The sequence below is a fragment of the Prenolepis imparis genome, unplaced genomic scaffold (genome assembly GCF_030444845.1).
Source record: "Prenolepis imparis isolate NDT839.2.m4 unplaced genomic scaffold, iyPreImpa1.0 SCAF_6, whole genome shotgun sequence".
NCBI lineage: Eukaryota > Metazoa > Arthropoda > Insecta > Hymenoptera > Formicidae > Prenolepis > Prenolepis imparis.
This window is the reverse complement of record NW_028141164.1, coordinates 4864531-4884770: the sequence shown is the minus strand read 5'-3', so window position 1 is coordinate 4884770 and position 20240 is coordinate 4864531. Positions and strand designations below refer to the sequence as shown.

The following is a 20240-nucleotide window of genomic DNA, read 5'->3' as shown; positions in this document are numbered from 1 at the left end:
TATCCCGGGGCCACATGTACCATTCGTAAAAATAAACAGTTGCGACAGGCGCGGCCATTACCATGTATTTGTGCGCGATTGAAGCTTCTCTTATTACGCGTTTACACACTAGATATTTTTCCGCTCACCGGTAGTATAAACGTATGTAGCTTGAATCAATATAAACTCTTCCCCCTTATTGCACTTGCCACCAAGTTGCGCCGAAAAAAAAAAAGAGTAAAAATTAATTGCTGTAAATCTAACGTCACACAATTTACGATGTCTTTATTTATTGCATTTAATGGTTCACTTAAAATGAAGCTATAATTATATCGCTATAACGCATATGCAAGACATGCATTATAATTACAGCGTTTGTGCTGAAATGAATTACGGGCGGGATGAATGTCAGTCGATGACTGGTATATTAGTTACAATTTTATATGTCTTAGCTCCACATTGGACATAATGTAATAGGATAATGTAATAGGAAGCACACCTGTGTGTGCTCAAACGAATATCATCTCGTTATGATTTAAACAAGATCCGCTGATACGTCGCGATCGTGTGTCGGAAGTTGATTTGCAAAAGAGAGTGTATATGTATATGCATATATACGAGATTTCCATACTCGATCATTATAGATCACGACCATCTGAGAGATCTGCAGCGTTAGCTCCTTTCAATGAGTGTTCACAGTTTATACCGCTTGTTGCATCATCGTGCAAGGTGCTATCGTGCGTAATGCAGCATCTGCGACGCGAGGCCGTTCTCACGTATGTGTTTTCATCTCGTAGTCTTCCGCCTTGTAGAACGATCAGTGATACAAAGCCGTCTACGCAGAGATAACGTAAAAACGAATGAATCTTTTATTAATATTATTATCGCATTTCTTTTCCTATCGCTAAATTTTCATTCAACATATACGAGCGATATAGATAATACTGCAGATGTCGATTAATGATTAATTATATTTGAAAAATATACACCAAGTTTATTTTCAATTAATGGATATATACATTTAAATATGTGTATGCGAGAAATATCTTAAATCAGTTTTGCTAAAAAAAAAGTCACGTCTATTAACTTTAATGATATAAAAATAAATAATAAAATATTTTTTCACATAAATCTACGAATTAAATCTATAATATTTAATAATCTATATAATTTCTTAAAATTTTCTCGATCTATACCTTTTTATTGTTTTTACATGCATCGGCAAAATTATTTTATATGCGTAACATATTCGATTTGAGAAAAAGAGAAATACGCAGTTTAATTTTATTTCTGATATCTAAATTGTTCGCCGATATATTAGCATATTCTGACATAATAAATTACATATAATAAATTATATATATGTATAAGAACCTTGAATATAAATTATATAATCAGGTTAATTAACTAGAATGATTATTATATCCACTAGAATCGCGCGTTGATCTCAATATTGATGTGTGAAAAGCGATTATATATTAATTACATATATTACAAATCAACAGTGGCACACTGCTGTAAAGTGGAACGATTAGATAAATAGATGCGAGAGAAGCAATGATTCATTCGATGCGGTTTATTAAATTATCTGTGCCCTTAGAATATTGACGCGATAAAAAGCTCCCTCATTACTTTCTTATACGACGTTCGCTCTCTGAACGAAATCGTTCTTTGTAGAAGTAGCACCTTGTAAAAGTGGCATTTAGTTTACATGTCAAACTTTAACTATAGATTAATATATTTGAATTTATTTTTTAATATCAGACAGCTAAATAAACTGCCGAAATTGCTATCAGGGAAAAATAACAACTTGTGATTTTTCGAAGAATCAACATAATTAAGAGAAATTATATTATAATACTTAATGTTTTTTATGACTACGTACAAAGATCGATCGGGAATGCAATCAAGTTTTACATACATGCAAAAAATCCATGATCGGAATATGCTTTTAATTATAATCAACATCTTACGACACATTTCATATTGTCCACGTAATCATGGTCATTTTGTGTACTATACTATATGTAACGTGTCGCTGAACGACTACTCTTGTAATGCGATTTTCCCGCGAATTGCACAAGGATATGAGAGCGCGGCGCTACATCCTTCTCCTTATTCTCTTAACCAAGGGAGATACATATTTACGCCATAAATATGGTTTTTTGCGGATGTTGCCCCGTCACTCGCGTTATAATTTTCTTACCGTGCCCCTCGTATTACTTTCTCGGTTAGCTTTGTCCAGAAACGACAATATATATCACGCAATCTCCATTATTGCTACGAATTTATATTTCTCTATGACTCTATGGCATCACATCGCTATAAATATTCTGTTTTTTATTTAGCAATTCTATCAACTCTTTTTAAAATTAATTTTATACGTAACGTTCAATTTGAACTTATGTGAAATATGTAGATAGTTTGTATTCTGTCTGCGGGTTGCACTTGTCACACCACACCATTACATTGCATCAGGAATGTATGTTAATGTTGCAATTATATGTAGTATGTTAATGTCAAACTCTATGCGGGTGTTTCTTTTTGCATGAATTATAATATGATTATTTAGTCGTTCATTGTGTTGGAAGCTTGTCGAGATATACACGAATTTCAGCATTCCATTATTTATCGCAGACAAACTCGTGAAATTTGCAACTATATTAATCCACATTAAATGCTATCGAATTTTCAGAGTTATTTGTAAAATAATCGAGCAACGCGAAATAAACCAAGAGAATTCTGAAATAATATACATACGAGTAAGGTTTATATTTTTTGGAAAAGACTGCGCGCGTGTTAAAATAAAAATAATTACAACTTATATTTCTCTCTCAAAGTTATCCCGTCGTTCCGCCGTAATATCTCGGGGAAAGAGAAGAGAACCCGAGAGAGCACAATCATCGCGAAAATGATTAAATTATAAATATCAAATGTAAATTGCCGGGTTAAAAGTACGATGCGTGTGTGTTCGCCGGCGAGCAAGCAAATCCACGCTTCCGTAACGATCGACAATTTCGGTCCAACCCGACGAATAATGGGAGCTTAGGAGCCCTCGCTCCGACCCGGTGTTACCGGGGGTCACCTCCTCTCCTGGCCCTCTCTCTTATAAACGACTTTCGAAGAACGGGCCGCGCGCGGTAGAGAGAAGAGAGGGTTCTCCCGTCGTTCCCTCGATCATTTCGACCTAGTGCAATTAAGCGCCGTCGCCGCCGTATTGCTCTCTTTCAATTACAGTCCGCGCGGAATTACCGTTATAACCTGACGCCGAAAAAAAAAATTACCCGAAAGCGATCTGAAGGAGATTCCGCGCTCGTAAATTCGTATCCGCGTGCGTGTTGTCCTCCACAGCGATACTCTTCTTCCGCGTGCTCGGTTTTAATTTAAAAACGGGAGTGTGCATTTCATCGTCGCGGAGAAAAAATATTCGAGAGAACGAGAATGAGAGAGATCCCCGAGAAAGAAAATTTTATTAGCTCTCGCAAGGTCTAATCTACAAAGCGATTACTGCCCCGCGTGATTTCTTGCGCGATTCTACACGACTTTCCACGAGCGCAGCTGACGCTTCTCTCATCCCGAGCACCGGCGAATCGATGGATCCGCGATTGAGATCAACCCGGAAGTAGGTGCGTGATCTTTCAAACGTATACGTAGACTCGGTGTATCCTACTTATTGTTAGATCGATACTATATAACATCTGGTGTGTGAGAAGCTAGTTTCATTTTTATCGCATCTTAATTAATCAATCGATTCTGATTACATGAAAAAGAAAGGTAATATAAAAAATACCGTTTCTGCGATAAAATATCTGTTGCATACGATTTCTTTTACTTGGAATTCCTCGTAAATCGCAGCTTTATGCGATGCTTTTATCTGTCGCGATTAATCGAGCGCGATCGACTTTGGACCATCTGATTAAAGACGATTTCACGGGAAACCGCGGGCCTTTGCGAATCGGAAGGTGTTGATGCGGCCTGACTAACGTGAATGCCCAGCTGGCAGATCGACTGTGAGTCTCCCATTGCAATTTTCCACGGCGAGGATTCCGCGGCGGCGCGTTACGGACGGCGAGAAGAGAAAGAAAGACACCCCGGTCTTTCTATTAAGCTTGAAATTGCACGAGGCATCCGACAATTATCGTAAATCCCCGTTATGGATCCCTCGGATGGATTGATCCGCACTCGTCTGCATATATGCGCGGCGGGATGCGCCTCTGAGATTCGCCTCGGCGACTTTTATCGGCCGCCGCGATTGATAATTCATCGCGACTCTCATCGCCGCGGCTTAATTATCCGCTGAACGTGCCGTGGACGTATCATCGGCTCCCGTTTAATATGAGAAATGCGGTTTATGCAATTGCGCACGACTCCCGACGCGATTCCGATCGTTAACCGCATCTGCGATCTTTCCTGGTTCTTAAACAACCGGCAGCGATCCAGAGAGAGATATGTATATACATATATTTTACATCGTCATTTATTGAGGATTCAATCACTGGTGTATGCTCTGACCGACTCGACTCACGTTCTTATTGCACGCGAATATATTTTCTGTGTAACTGTGTCTGTTATTATATACTCTCACTAACATTTATTCGAATATTATAATAATCTTGATTGATAATTCGAGAAGAGTAATTGTGGCGATTTCGAAGACCTATATTTATCTTCGCGATCTATTACGCAAAGAAACGAGGATACTATAATCATCCGTTTTAATGAATATTTGCATGTTATTAACAAAAATAGCAATTGGCAATGATTATTATAAGGAGACGACAGAAAATGATCGATGAATCGATGAATCGATTAGCAATGCTCAAAGATATCTTCCAAGTCTTTCGCGTTTTCCTTTGTCAATTTTCACGAGAAACTTTTTATCGATATTCTCTCGCCGTGAAACTTTACTACAGATCTTATCTCGTTAAAGTGCGCTGTCGCAATTTTCTCTCACATAGTTCTTCCAATCCTTCGCCGACACAAGTCCTAGTCTTACGATCTCGACAAGAGAATTTTTTTATTCGACTTGAGCGAGGTATAATTAATCGGACGTGATTGATTAACCGGCCGATTGACTCGCGGAATCTCAGACACGATTATTTCAAACACAATAGCTCTGATCGGCGGCCTTAGTTCCGGCGCGTTTCGTTGGGCCCCCTTCCTTCTCTTTCCCCCATTTTAAGAAGAACCTGAAAGAGACCGTAATTACACGCTCGCGCGATCACCAACTTCTTCGCGGAGCGACGTTTATTGCGAGATTTCGCGGTGCCGTTAATTAACGTAAACTCGTTAAATTCGATCTATCCCCGCGCGACTTAATTAAAATTTGCGGTACGCATCCGTTACGGCATAGACCGATGGCTTGGCTTCTTCCGCGTGACAGGCGCGAGAGATAAAGCCGAGAGCAAGATATATATATATATATATACTCCGCTTGCGCTTCTTGTTCGACGACAACGACCAAGACGACCCATTAAGTCTGCGCCTCCTTCCGCTTTCGTCCTGGGAACCGATCCGGCGGAGCTCTTCTCGCGCATCTCTCACCTCGATCCATCCTCTTCTCTCTCTTTTTCCCCTGCTATCGTTTCGTTCCGTGTCTATCGGCGTGGCCAATTATCGACGTCAGGAGGAAGACGAACAGGAATGCTTCGCTGTCGAAAGTGAAAACTACGGTTAACTAGAAGGACGAGCGCGATTGGCGACTTACATACAGCTACAATGATGAAGAACGAGAAGAGATCGGTAACGACAAAGAGAAAAATGCAGAAGAAATACAAACAAAATGTTGATCTCCGATGACGATCTGATGAAGATATACGAGAAGCAAAGAGAGAAAGAGCGAACTACGGAAATAACGTGGAATGTGATGATAGTAAACGGAGAATCCTTCTGGGCAGAAGAAGCACCTTCCGAGGGAGCTGCCGCTAAAAGAAAGAGAGAGAGATGTGACCGAGGAAAAAGCTCGTTGCGCGACGAGAACGAACGAGCGAGAGGAAGAAAGGAGGAAGGGGAGAGGACGAAGAAAGATGAAAACGGAAAGCGGGCGCGCACAGCAGCCGAAGCGGTGCCGAGGCCGGGGGTTTTTAAGCGAAGCGTTTAGCCGGCGGTCACGCGAATCCCCTATAAAAATCAGCCCCGAGGCGAGCAGCCTCGGCGAATGCTCGGCAGATAGACAGATAATGTGGCCCGGTGGCGTTGCCCCATGTGGCTTGGCTTGGCTTGGCTTGGCTTGGCTTGTCTTGGCGTGGCGTGGCGTGGCGTGGCGTAGCGTGGCGCTGGGCCCCCGGGCTGGTGTGTACCCTATGGATCTCGGCGGCGCACAGGTGCGTGCCTGCGAGTCCTTTTTCCCGTGTGGTTCGTCGGTAGTCAGGAAGGCAAGGAAGGGAAGAGCAGGGAAGAGGCGAGTTCGCTGTCGAGCGAACCTGCACGCGGAGAGCTTTTACGAGTTCGTGGAAACGAGTCGAATGTTCCTCTCATGAGTTTTGAAATGCGTTAAATGTAATGAGGTATCTTGATATGCGACTGCAATAGCCGATGAGAAACACGTGACTGTGCATATTAATTCTTCCCGTTATTCCGTTGATTTATTATTATTTTTTTTTTATATACGAATGAAAAATCTTGTTGGCCAACCGAAAGGAAATTATATGTCAAACGATGACAGTTTGAGAGGTTCGCACAATTATCGAGTAATAATTCTCTCTTTTTGGAGACCGACATGTGTTTCTTCCAACTCGTGACAATCGGATTTTTTATTTTCTGTCGATCGTCTCCGTTATTCGATCGAAAACCAGAAAGAAGAACGCGCGCGAAAGGGAAGTCCGCCAGTCAGTACGAGAACGGCGCAAATACCACTCGGCTCGAAGAAGAAAGATGCTGTTTTTTTCTTCGCAGATGCTTCTGTGCTTCATTGGCCGCCTCTGGCTCTTGTTTTCTTCTTGTCCTTCAGCGACGACGGCCGCGGACAAAAGAATGACGATCTCGTTGGCAGGTGTAACTGGAGAAACTTCGAGACGGCCTATTAACAGTTACTTTATTTCGCGTTTCTCGGAAAAGAGTCGATCTTTCAGTCTATGTAGTATCTTTTACCTTTCGCGAAAGAAAATAAATACGACACATACGTTATATTATCTTTACATGCAAAACTGATAAAACGCTCGCTGTCTATCAAAATTATTATAATCGCCATCTCCATCACGAGTCAAATCACTCGTTGGAATTATACAGCACTTATCATCCAGTTCTCCTTCACCTCATCTTAAATGCATGGTACGTGCATCTTGCATTTCACATATGAATAGCACACGCGACTGAAATATGCGTCGCAAACGGCCGGCCGTTTAGAAGAACGACATAGCGGGATTTATCGCCGGCAGTTTATTTTGTTCCGGAATTTCAATAATAATGAGACTATCTGAAATTCAAACGGGAAGGGGTCGTCCCCGCTGGTCCCCGGTCGGCTCGCTGCCCATTTTCGTGTTCACTGAACTCGAGCAACGCACCAACGTCGATTATGATTAAGTGCGCGCCTTAACGCTCAGTCTTCCCTTCTCTCCCCAATAACCGGACGATGGTTTTTTCCTTTTAATTTATTATCGCGTTTCAAACCCACTCTCTCGATTTATAATCGCTCCGCCGCGTCCACTGTCGCGCGTACTTACGCAACGTGTAATCGGGAATAATCACCCTCGTAATCTATAGTCCGCTGATTAGAGACTGCGGCGATCGCTTTTTCTTTCTCGCCGGGCGACTAACTTTTGTACTGGCGCTCCAGGCAGTCTCCGGCTGATTGTTTTACACTTCCATCTCGTCCTTACCGCGAGAGACGACCGCAAAATTGACGAGCTCGGACAAGATGCGATTTATAATACAAAGTTACAGTCTCTCGCGAATTCACGAGTAACGCTCTTGCACCAGCAGCAGCAGCGTGCGTTAAATCCGGTTTGATAACTCTCACTGGCTTGTAATTAATTTTAAGACAGATCCAAGATTTAGAAAAGATACGACTCTCGAGAAATTTATACTTATCGGCTCGGAATTTATTTTGGATACTTTGTACGCACGAATGAATTTCAAGAAATTGAAAGTATCGAAGCGAGTTGCAATTACTGACTTGGAAAAATTAATTGCGGATGAGGCGAGAGTATAGATATCCTCTCTCGAGAAAGAGGAAAGGATATTATCCTCGAACGGATGATTGCTCAGGTGAAGAATGAGCGGACCGTCGTTGAGATTTTATCGTATGTACGCGCTTATTAGTTAATAGAACGAAACCGATATATCCGCGTCTGCATCACAGACGAACGTCTTGCGTAAAAGCAATGTATAGATCACGAAACATCGACTCACACCTGTTCCTGTTCCTGCCGTTTTGGGCTCGCGATTCTCGCAGGCAAACAGGTAGATGTTCAGAAGATGCTGCAGCCGATCTCTCCGGTCCAGCCCGGTCGATCGGGTTTCGTTCCTTGACTAGGGTTAACAAAAGCTCATCGATAGCTGCCTGTCGTTTTATGCAGCGATGACACAAGTTCCCATAACGAATACGATACAACACCTATGCATTCGACTGAGCTCTCGTTCGGAAAAGTAAGAAAAAAAAGATGCATATAGAAAATTTAATTTTTTCGTTAAACGCGAAATGAGAATTATCTGTCATTAATTATCGAAGGGAGAGGAAGATGAATATTAATTTGATTTTATTACCCGATCGATGAAAAGCGTCTTAAATGTTCTTTATATATATAACTAAATAAAATTATTACGAAAGAATGTCAAAATTATGCCTCATTTTAAGAGATTTTCTTTTTAATTAATTTTTTTAATTTTTAACCTTCAACAATTGCTGTTTTGCGGAATAACCGGCAAATTTTATTATTCGATTATATGACACATAAACGAGATTTTGTCGTCAATGAAATACAATTAATAAATGCTGCATGATAAAAGATTTAAATTGTTTTTTAATCAAATAACATGTAAGGGTACACGACGAGAAATATACCGCGCGATATTACTCAAAGAATATCTCGGAAAAAGAGGGAGAGCATCAGCTGATTAATATGATAGAGCATTATCAATCAGATAATTTTTTTATTTGGACCTTATTAATCAGATGATTTTTTAATTCGAATCTTGATCGTCTGTGCGATGATAAAGAGGAAAAAACGACGGGGGTCCGCGGGACTTCCCACGCGAAATAAGACTTTTTTAATTATTTCGGTAATTTGTGGCCGCGTTAAAGGCAGTCTGGCAGCCTTGCCGATGGGGTTTGGCGAGCGGGTAGCAAATAATATTAAGTATAGGTCTCCCTATATCTCTCGCGGAGGGGAAGAAAAGAGATATATGGGAGCCTAAGCTCGTAGCATACCGGATCAGCAACACAAGCCCGTAAAACGTGAGCGAGCATGCGAGACACGGCGGAACGCAGAGTGCAGAAACGAGACGTGCAATACGAGAACGACCGATACACACACATATACACGGACACCCGGAGACGATTCGTCCGTGCAGATTCTACGGTATAAAATTAAATGGTGTTCGGTAGGTCTATTTCACTCGGGCAGGTAGCGGCCACCGGTAATTACTACCTACGACTTGGGAGCAGAGATAAAATGAAAGGCCCCGGACGATTTTCGAAACCGAAATCGCGTCAGTCGCCGATTCGGCTGTTGCTGCTGCTGCTGCTCCCTTTTCTATCCCTCCCTCTTGCCCAATTCTCGCTCGTTCTTTCTTTCCCTTCTGCAATTCGAAGCGGAATCGCGCGAATCGGCTCTCACAATCTGCGACGATTAACGAAATAAAAAGATGATGAAAAATATATATAATTTCCATTATTATTATTTTTTTTTATTATGCAAACGACAGTTCGCGTAATCAGTTTTCAGGGAATTATTGAACCCTTGTCGCGTCTCTTTTTTTTTCTCTCTGTATAAATGTATCGATTATCCAAAATTGCGTTCATTGCGCGAGATCGTTTAAAGCAACGTAAAAATTATTTAGCTAATTTAAAGGGAGAATTTTCGTAGACGCATTGCCCCTTTCCAATTAGCATTAGCATATAATGATAAGATACGGATACTTTCATCGACGTGTCCCGCCGTGATGCCAGACGGTAGCAAGTTTGCAATTAAGATATTAAAAGAACACCTCTCTTCCGTAGGTTTACATAATCATAGCCGAGTATAATTGCGTATTTACATAATTACATATATACCATGCACGCGGTTATTCTCCGCCTATGTTTAGCCCGCTAATGAAATCGGTGATAATAATGATTTGTAGATAACCCATTTTGTGCACTTACCTACTTTTTAAATCTATTTATTCGTTCTCGAGTTAAGTACGATGGTTACCAGTTTCAGATCGGCATATATCGAACTCTATTGTCGTGCATTTATCATTGATTCGAAGTGGTTCTAATAATATGAAGACACTTTGCACGAAATAATTGTATAAGAGAAATTTAATATTTTTTTTTAACTATCATCCTTTTATTATTTAATTATAATGATTCATTATTATTCATAAGATTGAATCGGATTAAACAAATTTGCGCCAGATTTCGCGTCAATTATTTGTCCAACGGACGAGGAAAATTGCACCGAACGGGCTGTTGGAAAGTTCTGTGAGATCTGATTTTCGTGACTCGCGGCAAATGAACTCTCTCTCGGAAGGGGGCAAGAACAAAGGAAAGAGGAAGAGACCCGGAGAGGACACGGTAGAGTCGTTCCTCAGTATGCGTTCCGCGAGTGTTTCTCCAGTTTTTCTTTTTCTTTTTCGGACGAATTATTCGTATACTTCTCGCTAACGCAAGTTTCACGGGAGTGTGTACATAAAAGTAGGCGCACCGAGGTATGGCTCGCTGCACCTTGGCTATGCGGAAAGGAAAGGCTCTTCTTCTTCAACGGCGAACCGACCGAGCACGCATATACAGACAGACACGCGTGCAACTCGGTATACATCGAAGGCCGTCCTTCTATTCGTCTCTCGAGCACGTATATAGGTATACACACGGAGCGGATAGAGCGTTGTGACAGGTTACAAAGATGTATATATGCTCTGACAGCAGCGCGATAACGCATCTCTGCGATGGATATAAAATATTCTCCGCGAAATATGGATATACTCGGAAATCAATCTCCGGAACTTGGGCTAGACATTCCCCTGGTCTGATCTCGTCGTGAGAAAACGACTGAAAAATTAAATTCGTACGCCCTTTCGAAAGCATCTCTCCCTGCGACTCCGTCATTAAAAAGGCAATAACGCAGTCGTGTATAATTTAAGAATCTTATTTTTCAATGTAAATCATGAAACCTGTTTTAAAGGACAATGGAGTTATTACAATGCGCGCGTAATGTGCGGTTAGAAAGGGATGAACTTTCAACTTAATAACCGCGAAAGCGAGCGAGCGCCGGTGCGAAAGACGAAAGAAACGAACGTTCCGAAGGCGCGGTGCCAGGATGGGGAAGTGGCCGCTAATACGAGGTGTCCCCCACCTTTATTACACCTCGACAGCCCTGGGGAACTTCAATTATCGCTGGGTGGCGGCCGACTCCGACCATGTGGGAAAATACTGGAGATAGAGAGAGACGAATTAAATCGAAGACTAATTTGGACCGAACATTCGGACTGCACAGATTTTTGAAAGCTCAACCAAGACGATTTTTGTCACACTTTCAAGTAATAAATGATAAAATAAAAATTAAATGATATAGGACAATTAAAAATAATACTTAACTTTGACTGAAATTTACTTCCATTAAATAACGATTAAATATTTCAATACAATTAAAAATTTTTGCTCTTTATATACATTTTATTTAAAGAACAAACATATACCTGTGATATGATTTGCTTATTATTTATACATCATTAATATGTATATCGATATTATGAAAATGACAGTGAAATCGTCGTTAAAATATTGTCGGAAATTCGTGTGCCTCGTTTTTTAATCCAGTGCCAAAATTTCGTCGGATATTCCGGTCTCGTCTGGTCGCGAACGATTCCCTTGAATATCTTCCGGCTCTTCGTAAGCGCCCATCCTCGCGCTGCGTCTAGAAGAAAGAGAGAGAGAGAGAGAGAGAGAAACTCTTCCGCGTCGGCTAACTTAAAGCATCTCCGGCTTGCCCGTCGTCCAGCAATTTCTCGTCGGCACGTGAGCAGACTGTGCAAAGTTTGCAGAGCGCGCGTTTGCAAACGTCCGCGCGCGCACGCAAGTGAGAAAGGGAAAGAGAGACAGAACTTTAACGCTGTACCGCGCACGGAGGCAAGAGGTTACTGGCGAACCCGAGAGAGCCTCTAGAATAAGTATGCTCGGCTAATAAAACGCGTACGCGGGTCGTTACACACGGCGTTCGCTTTCCAAACAAACGCGCACGGAAACTCGTACGACGACGCCGGGGATTTATCGCCGGACAGACGAGATTCATCGTCGTAAAAACGAGAAGTCGAAACGTCGCGTCGTCGCGATCAAGTAGGGTCCGGTCAATTTTCCGATTTTCGGACAAGCGAAAAGCATCGATCGCTTTTAATAGATCTATATACATCATGCTGTAAGCATAGTTATTACCGCCATCCCCCGAATAAGTGGGGTTGAATTACAATATTATATATTTTTACGACGAGAGGTAAACAACGATGAAGTTGTATAAGCGAGCAACAGTTTAAAACTGGTTTAAAATTTATTTAAAAAAATCTTTTGCGAATGAAATGATCTACGATGAAGTAGATTGCTGTAAAATGCTGTATGTAAGTGTATTGACAGAACTAACTTTGTAACATGAATATCCTGGAAACTGTGATTAATATCTTAAATAATTTTTTAAATGTAAAATATAAAAATATCCATATACTCTATGTTATAAATATCAAATTCTTTTAGGTAACTGTACAATTTATTTATAATTTTTTTAAATGAAAGAACTTCTTGTGTGTGCGACTTTCATTTATAATTCTATACTTTGCGGAATAATTTGAATTAGAAATCTCTAAATATATACGAGTCAACTATTATTTGTTAAAATATTGAGCCCATATGGGATTTCGCAGAAACGACAGCTGACTCACGCACTCCTTTCCGTCTTCTCTTTTAAGGATTTTTCAAAATTGCTCCAATGTGTACATTACGGCGCATACCATCACGTCGGTCAAAAGGCACGAAATTACGCGGCTTATAGCTTAAGCGAATCTCTATCCGCGTCTCTTTGTTGGAGAACGCACAAAAGATCCGATTCTTATTACGAAGCTCATTTTGTTATCGCCACACGACTTCTCCGCCTTTCTTGCGTCGCGCGATTGTTATCAATCCGCGAGAGACGGTACGCTTTTCATCTTTTCAATTAAATCCTAATACGGTTTTATATCCCCGATGTTTCTCTCCGAATCGAAGAGCCGCGGGAGCTCGATACAACCAGACCTGTTAAAATGTCACTCGCGAAACGGCCTTATATAACATAGAAGGAAGCGCGTTATGGAAAGCGCAAAGGCCAGCAGACGATCCTTTGCGCGCTTTCTACCTTCGATCTTACGGTAATTACGTAGGCTCAGACATGCATGCATACACACACCCACATCACGCTGAACATACCTGCACAAGCGCGGTGTAATATGGTTCTATACTCCCACTTGTATCTCTTTGAGCGAATTATATTATAACAAAATCACTTTCACAAGTTTATATAAGCCCCGTCTAACTTATAGTATTTTATTAATTATTTTTTACAGTTCTTCTTTATTCGATTCTAGATTTTAGCCGTAAAATCAATTATTAAAAGAAATTAAGAGAAAAATATCAATGCGACATAAAAGTAGGACGAATTGTATACATATATTACATTTAGCGTCGATTTATGTATCTTGGCTCGCATTGACGCATTTGTCATTTTAATCATTGTTCGATTTCTCGCATGTCGTGATTGGAATTTGCGTATAAGGCAAGACTCGAGTGCTCGCAAACGCGTGAGAAAGAAGTAATCGCTCTTACTATACTTACGTAGAATGCGCGATGCGTATCGCGCGTAACGGCATGCAGAGCTCGAAAATTGCTCGACCGCGCGATTGCAGTTTCGAAACTGCTCGATTTCTTTCCCGAGATTGGCCCCAAGTTGCCGCTGCTGCTGCTGCTGCATTCGACGCATTCGGCGCCCGAGGGCCCCGTCTATCTCTTTCTCCTTAACACGAGACTTCCGTTTCCATGATACGCAATAATGGACAGTAACCCGAGGCTTTTCAGGTCCCCGTGTGTGGCACAGAAGCGGGGAATCAAATTTTATGAAAAAGCCTTTCACAATGCTCGAAGGGACTCGGCATTTTTTTGTCTCCCTCTTCCCACGTTCATTTTCTCTCAATTTCACGATTTATGTAACCACATTTACAGTGAGTTAATGAGTAATTCTCGATGACGTTTAACAAATTTTACGCGTTGCGTAATTTATTACATTAATCTGAATATTAATTATTTTATTTAAAACGATAAAAGTGCATCGTGTGATTCTATAGAAACGTTCTCTTCTGTTAGATATTTAGACATCTTTTCAACGTATTGCGTTATCGCGATAAATGCGATCGTTACAGTAATTGCAATAATATTTAACGTGTCGAAATCATATGGAATGTCGAGTGTCAGTTTAAAAAAAGGAACCTTTCCATTTATTGCCGCAGGCGACAACCGCGAGCGGATACTTTGAGGTGCAGATCCTCTCGCTGACGAACAACAGGGGCACCTTGGTAGACGGTCGATGTTGTGGCGGGGGAGGCGGGGGCGGAAAAGGAGGATTCCCGCCATGTACGACGCCCTGTTCGACGACCTTCTGGCTCTGCCTCAAGGAGTATCAGTCGAACGTCACCGCCATCGGCTCCTGTAGCTTCGGCAACGTATCTAGTCACGCTCTCGGCCCGAACACCTTTACTCTCACCGAACCCGTCACCCTGCAACTACACTTCACCTTCCGATGGACGGTAAGTCAATTTACATCTGAACTTATTAAGCGCGATTGTTTTTCATATATTTTTAATATTGCAAAAAATATTTCTCAAATTTGTCCCATTTTATTCGAATTTGTATAAAAATTTTTTTCATTTACGACGTTTGCTATAATATTATTCTAATGCTCGATTCGAAATGTCAACACTGTTGGATGAGAATCAGCTGGTCTCGTTTAACTTTAAATACGCGTCGAGAGGAGACAAGCACTCGGAGAGAAAGAGAGAGCACGTCGAGTGCCAAAACACATGCGCGGCATCACCTAATATCCGTGAGAACGTCGGCTCGAAAATCCCAACCGGTCTCCGTTACACGTATATATACGAGGCGCGACGAGGCTTAATTCGATGTCCCGCGCGCGATTAATAACGCGGGCCGTACGGTGTATACATATATACGGGACCGTAATTTTGTTTGGTCACCGGCACAATGGCCGCCGTGCCGAAAGAACGACGACGGGCGAGAGAGGATGAAGCCGTAACGAGGGGACGACACATTCGGGGACTCACGGGAGAGAATCGGCCCGCCACGAATCCATTTATCATCGACGTCGTGACACGACGCCGAAGAGAACGGCGGCGTCTCATTAGCGACGCCGCCTCCGGGGACCAACACCATTTGTATGCGTTTGTACACTTGTGTGCGCGTGTATATCTCGATGTCTTTTCTCAAGTTTGAGCTTTCATTCTCGAAATCGCCGAAAGCCGGGGCCGGAGAATGACGTGAAACTGTTCTTTCGCAACGCGCAAAGCTAACGATCGCGCGAATAAGAGTCGTGATGCTTTTATAGCTCGCATTACATCGCCGGTTGGGCGAATTGCAAATTTCTAGACCCGATTCCTTTGTCTACAGTGAAGCGAAGAGAAAGAGAGAGAGTTATCGAATCCGCGCGAGGGATTTCCGGTCCGCTGATCTCTCCCATCGCAGCGCGAGTCGTTGCGTAAAATTCCTGTTTGGTTCCAGTCGCTTGGCAATTCCTCTTCGTTGATTCCTCCTCCTTTTCTCTCTCTTTCTTTTGCGCTGTGTTCTCACCCTTTTATTCTCGTCCTCCGTAAACTCTCGGCGAAATCTTTACGATCGTCCATTCACGTTGAATTTTTATCCTGTCGCTTCTTCTATAGTTATGAATCAGTTTATTCGATAGTGATTTTGTAGACGAATTTCACGTACATTCGATATCTGGAGAAGATCGCCCGTATTGGCGTATTTGATTTTGACTAATTACATCACTTTTTTCTCACACTTTTCGGAAATGTGATAATTGTCTTCTATTTACAGTCGCGATGAAGAAAAGCATTCAGAAATCATGTGTGAGAATTAGAAAAAAAGAATTTTAAGAGTTTTAAGGAGATGTCTCATTATGTTATCGTTACAATATTAATAAAAAATGCTCCGTCATGGTTCTATAAAATAGTTACGGTGCACTATCACACACTGCATTGTCCGTTTTTTTTCCGGATGGCCCGAAGAGTCTTGTACTCAATTAGCAGCGCGCTACCACCTACGATCCAACCGTTGTCGTCGTCGTCGTCGTCGTCGTCGTCGTCGTCGTCGTCGTCGTCAGTCGTCGTCTAACGTAATTACGGCATAATGCGCGAGCGATTTCGAGGAGGCCCAAACAGTCGTCCTCTCGAGAGGACGTTGGAGTGCGCATGCAGGCGTGTCCTCGCGAGCATGGGTATACACATAGGGTCGTCGAGAGCGTCTCCTTCAGACAACGATGGGTTCGGTGGGTGTCTGAAGGGGCCCTGAAGGGATACCGCGTTCGTGTCTGCGCGCGGATGGACATGCATTCGAAAAAATGTACTCGTGTACCTACCTACCTACCTACCTACCTACCTACCTATCTATCTATCTACCTACACGCGCCCGTGTATGTCGTCGTGGATTGTTTGAAGAGCGCCAGCCTTTCTGTTTGTATATTTCATAACTCGCTCGCGGGTATCTTCCGACGAGAGGACCCATCGCGACAAAGGGACCTCTCTACGAGAGGCCTTGTTTTTTCCTCCTCCTGTCTCTCATCTCGAAGGACCGCCGCCGCGAAGGATATAAACAGAAACTCTTAAATTGCTTCCCTTTCTCGTGAAGGGTTTTTTTTCTCCCGTTTTTCGACACACGCTACCTTCGATCGTTTAGCGCTCTGCCGGTCTAACTCAATTATGACGCATCGCTGGTGCGTATATAATAATAATAAAAAAAAAAGAAAAATTACGTAGGAAGCGTCGTATATACACACGTGCACCGGAGATCGTAATGTTTGTACGCGCGTCGAGTACGAGGAGACGACAACGAAATAAGGAGCGTGTAGAGATAAAAGCTTGGATGTACCTCTGGGATACATCTGGGTATATTCGCCACGTATTCGCGTCGTGTAATAGCTATATAAAATCGTTTTCACCGTGCTTGCCTACCTCGAAAAACGGTAAACCGCTTGACTTTCATCGCTCTTGCGCGGATAATGCCGTCATTATCGTCCCCGCTGATTGAATACGGTATATATAATCTCGTCCCCTCGTCGACGAGCGAGTGAGCGGTGAACATTTTGCGCGCGCACGGACTACCGAATGCCACCTGCGTTTAGCGGCTTTGGAGAAAATATATATATTCGCGGGAGATTTCTTCGTCTCTCTCTCTCTCTCTCTCCAGCCGATATAAATCCCCCTGATTCTCATCAGTACCGGACGAATCATCGCGCGTGTCTTAATCACGCATTACGCAGCGCTCCGAAATCCGAAAATGATTTTCTCAGATCGTATCGCGCAAGATACTCACCAATCGCGTATATATATATCTATTTATACGAAAATTGCTATTCGAGCATATGTGTACCTCGAAGTTTCAAACATCCGAATCTCATCACCGTGGAATAATTGGATCGTTGAATTCCATTAGACACACATACGAAGGAACATATATGTATGTACGTAACATACGTGTTCTTATAACGTTCTTATATTACCGAAAGATCGGACGAGGCTCCTTCGCGATATACGCGGTGCAACTTTCGATAAGTTACGTATTCGCGGATATCGCCGGCAATCGCAAGAGTTTTCTAACAGCGACCCAGTTTACGCAAACGTGATACGGTCGCGATAGCAGCAAACGTCAAAAACGTGATCGTCCTCGTCGACTTTCCCCGCTTCTAATTTCAATACCGATGTGAGAAGGAATTTATGATCATCTCTCTTTCTCTCCGGCTCCCTTTTCCCTCGGCAATAGTGGCATAATAACACGGCGGGAAACAATCGGTGAATGTATATATACGGCCGAACTTTTGCACAATCTTCTCCTCGGAGAAGATGTATGCATCTTCGAACGGCGCATTTCGTGTCTCCTTTCTCCGATTACGCATCTCTTTTTCTCTCCTCGTGCGACTCGAGATCTCTCCTTTCTCTCGATCCTTACAACAGATCGCCTTCTCCCATCAAGTACGTCGACTTATCCTCGTTCGTTCCCAATAATTTCTTCTCCACCGTCGCCAATACGACTCTATATGAACACGACTATACGATTCACATGCGACGTGCGCTCATACATATATATATGCGACCTGTCCTCGCGTTTTATATGCACCGGCACGTACGACCGGCCACTGCATCGAACGTATTGAAGAACACATACAGACTCGCGCGGACAATGTCTCCAATCTGGGCGCCGCTATGAATGGTGAAACGTCACTAGACGCCGCCGGATCCACGTGGACGCTGCAGAATTGCTGTTTAAAAATAGCGCGCGTCCACTTCTTCGAATAATTTAATGAATTTTTATTCAAACTTGATATTGCGATCATAATTAACCGATATTTTACGCAAAGCAAGAATCTCTAGTCATATAAATCTGTATGCAATGATATATAATTCAATTATACTTAATATACGGTATATAATTCAATATATGCAATGATATATAATTCAACTATAATAGATTTCTAGACTACAAAAATCGCTTTTAACCGTGTGACATCGGTACAGTTATACGGAGACAAAAAAAAGAAGAGAGAAAAGAGCCTGTCGCCGGATTGAATCGGAAACCGTGTCCGTGGTAATCTCCTTTCTCCGGGCACGTGATTAATTCCGACAATCATAGTTTCGATAATAGACGTATAATGATAAACGATGTTCGGTCGAGCGGCATTCATCATGGACGAGGCTGCGATGCGTCGGCAGGGGTTCGAGGGGAAGAAGCTGGGAACGAAAATGAAGGAGCCCGTTCTTCCTCTCTCTTCTTCAAGACGCGTCGCGGAACGCCGCGGGGATCGAACGACGTGAGTCAGGGACTCAACAGGTGTACATCCGCGTCTCGAAAACGGGCCCCGCGGCCTTATAAGCGTTTTCCATTCCGGTCGACATCTTCCTTGCTCCAACACTATACCGCTATCGATTTTTCGAGCATAACTCCTCTCTGGGTCGACCTTTTTTATTTCCTTCCATTTTCAGCTGGAGCTTAGAATGTAGATTTGGAAAAAAATTCTTTACAAAAATTGTTCATTTCTATTAATGAAAATTATTCTGTGCGGAAATTTTAAATGTAACGACAAGGTAAATGACAATGATCTCTTCCTTTTTTGTGTAATAACTTCCATATACGTTTTTGTTTAGCGCCGCTCTCGCGAAATTAGCGGCAAACCGCACTCTGCATCGCATCACGCGCTTAATAGCGTCATGAATAAACCTTGCTTTAAGCCCGCGAGCGGCACCTACGGTTGTTCAAATATATTAGCGCCGTTAATACGCGATGCTAACGCGAATAATGAATAAACGCTCGCGGGATTTACATCGCGTCGCGCATCCCTGCGCGCCGTGTGCGCGCTTTTTTCTAATCGCACGTAAATTGCACCATTTTGAAACGCGGAAGCGCGAGCAATTTGTCAAAACTTCCGTGCGAACCGGTCTTGAGAGGAGCAGAGAAGACCCGGTGATCCGAAATTGCTCTCTTTGCGCCTGTGTTTGTCCAGATCGCCCGCGGGGTTTACAATCAACGCCGACCGACGAGATTTACGTCCGCGCGAATTAAAGATTTCCTGGTTTGTCGATCTTCTCTCCTCCCAGATTACCGATCGGCTCATCCCGACAAAGACAATTTCTCCCGATGAAAATCAGCGACGCTACTCTCACACGCGCACCGGCATTAATCTTGATACCATTAACGTAATCGCCACATGCTGTCGATATAATGACCCACGTGATTTGTCGTCGATCGTTAAGCGAGAGAGTCGCGCTGCGTTTATTGTCTGATTGTAATTAGATTTTTCTTTCTTTTTCCCCCGATGAGCTCGGAC

The 20240-nt window shown here is 42.6% G+C and overlaps 1 protein-coding gene across 1 annotated transcript in view; it reads left to right on the top strand.

The window, feature by feature from the left end:
* Window positions 1-20240, top strand: part of Ser (protein serrate) — a 42010-nt gene that overhangs the window by 2835 nt on the left and 18935 nt on the right. Inside the window, exon 2 of the mRNA XM_083039690.1 lies at window positions 14641-14937. Within this exon, the coding sequence (XP_082895816.1) occupies window positions 14641-14937 (297 nt within the window). The remainder of the gene's footprint in view (window positions 1-14640; window positions 14938-20240) is intronic.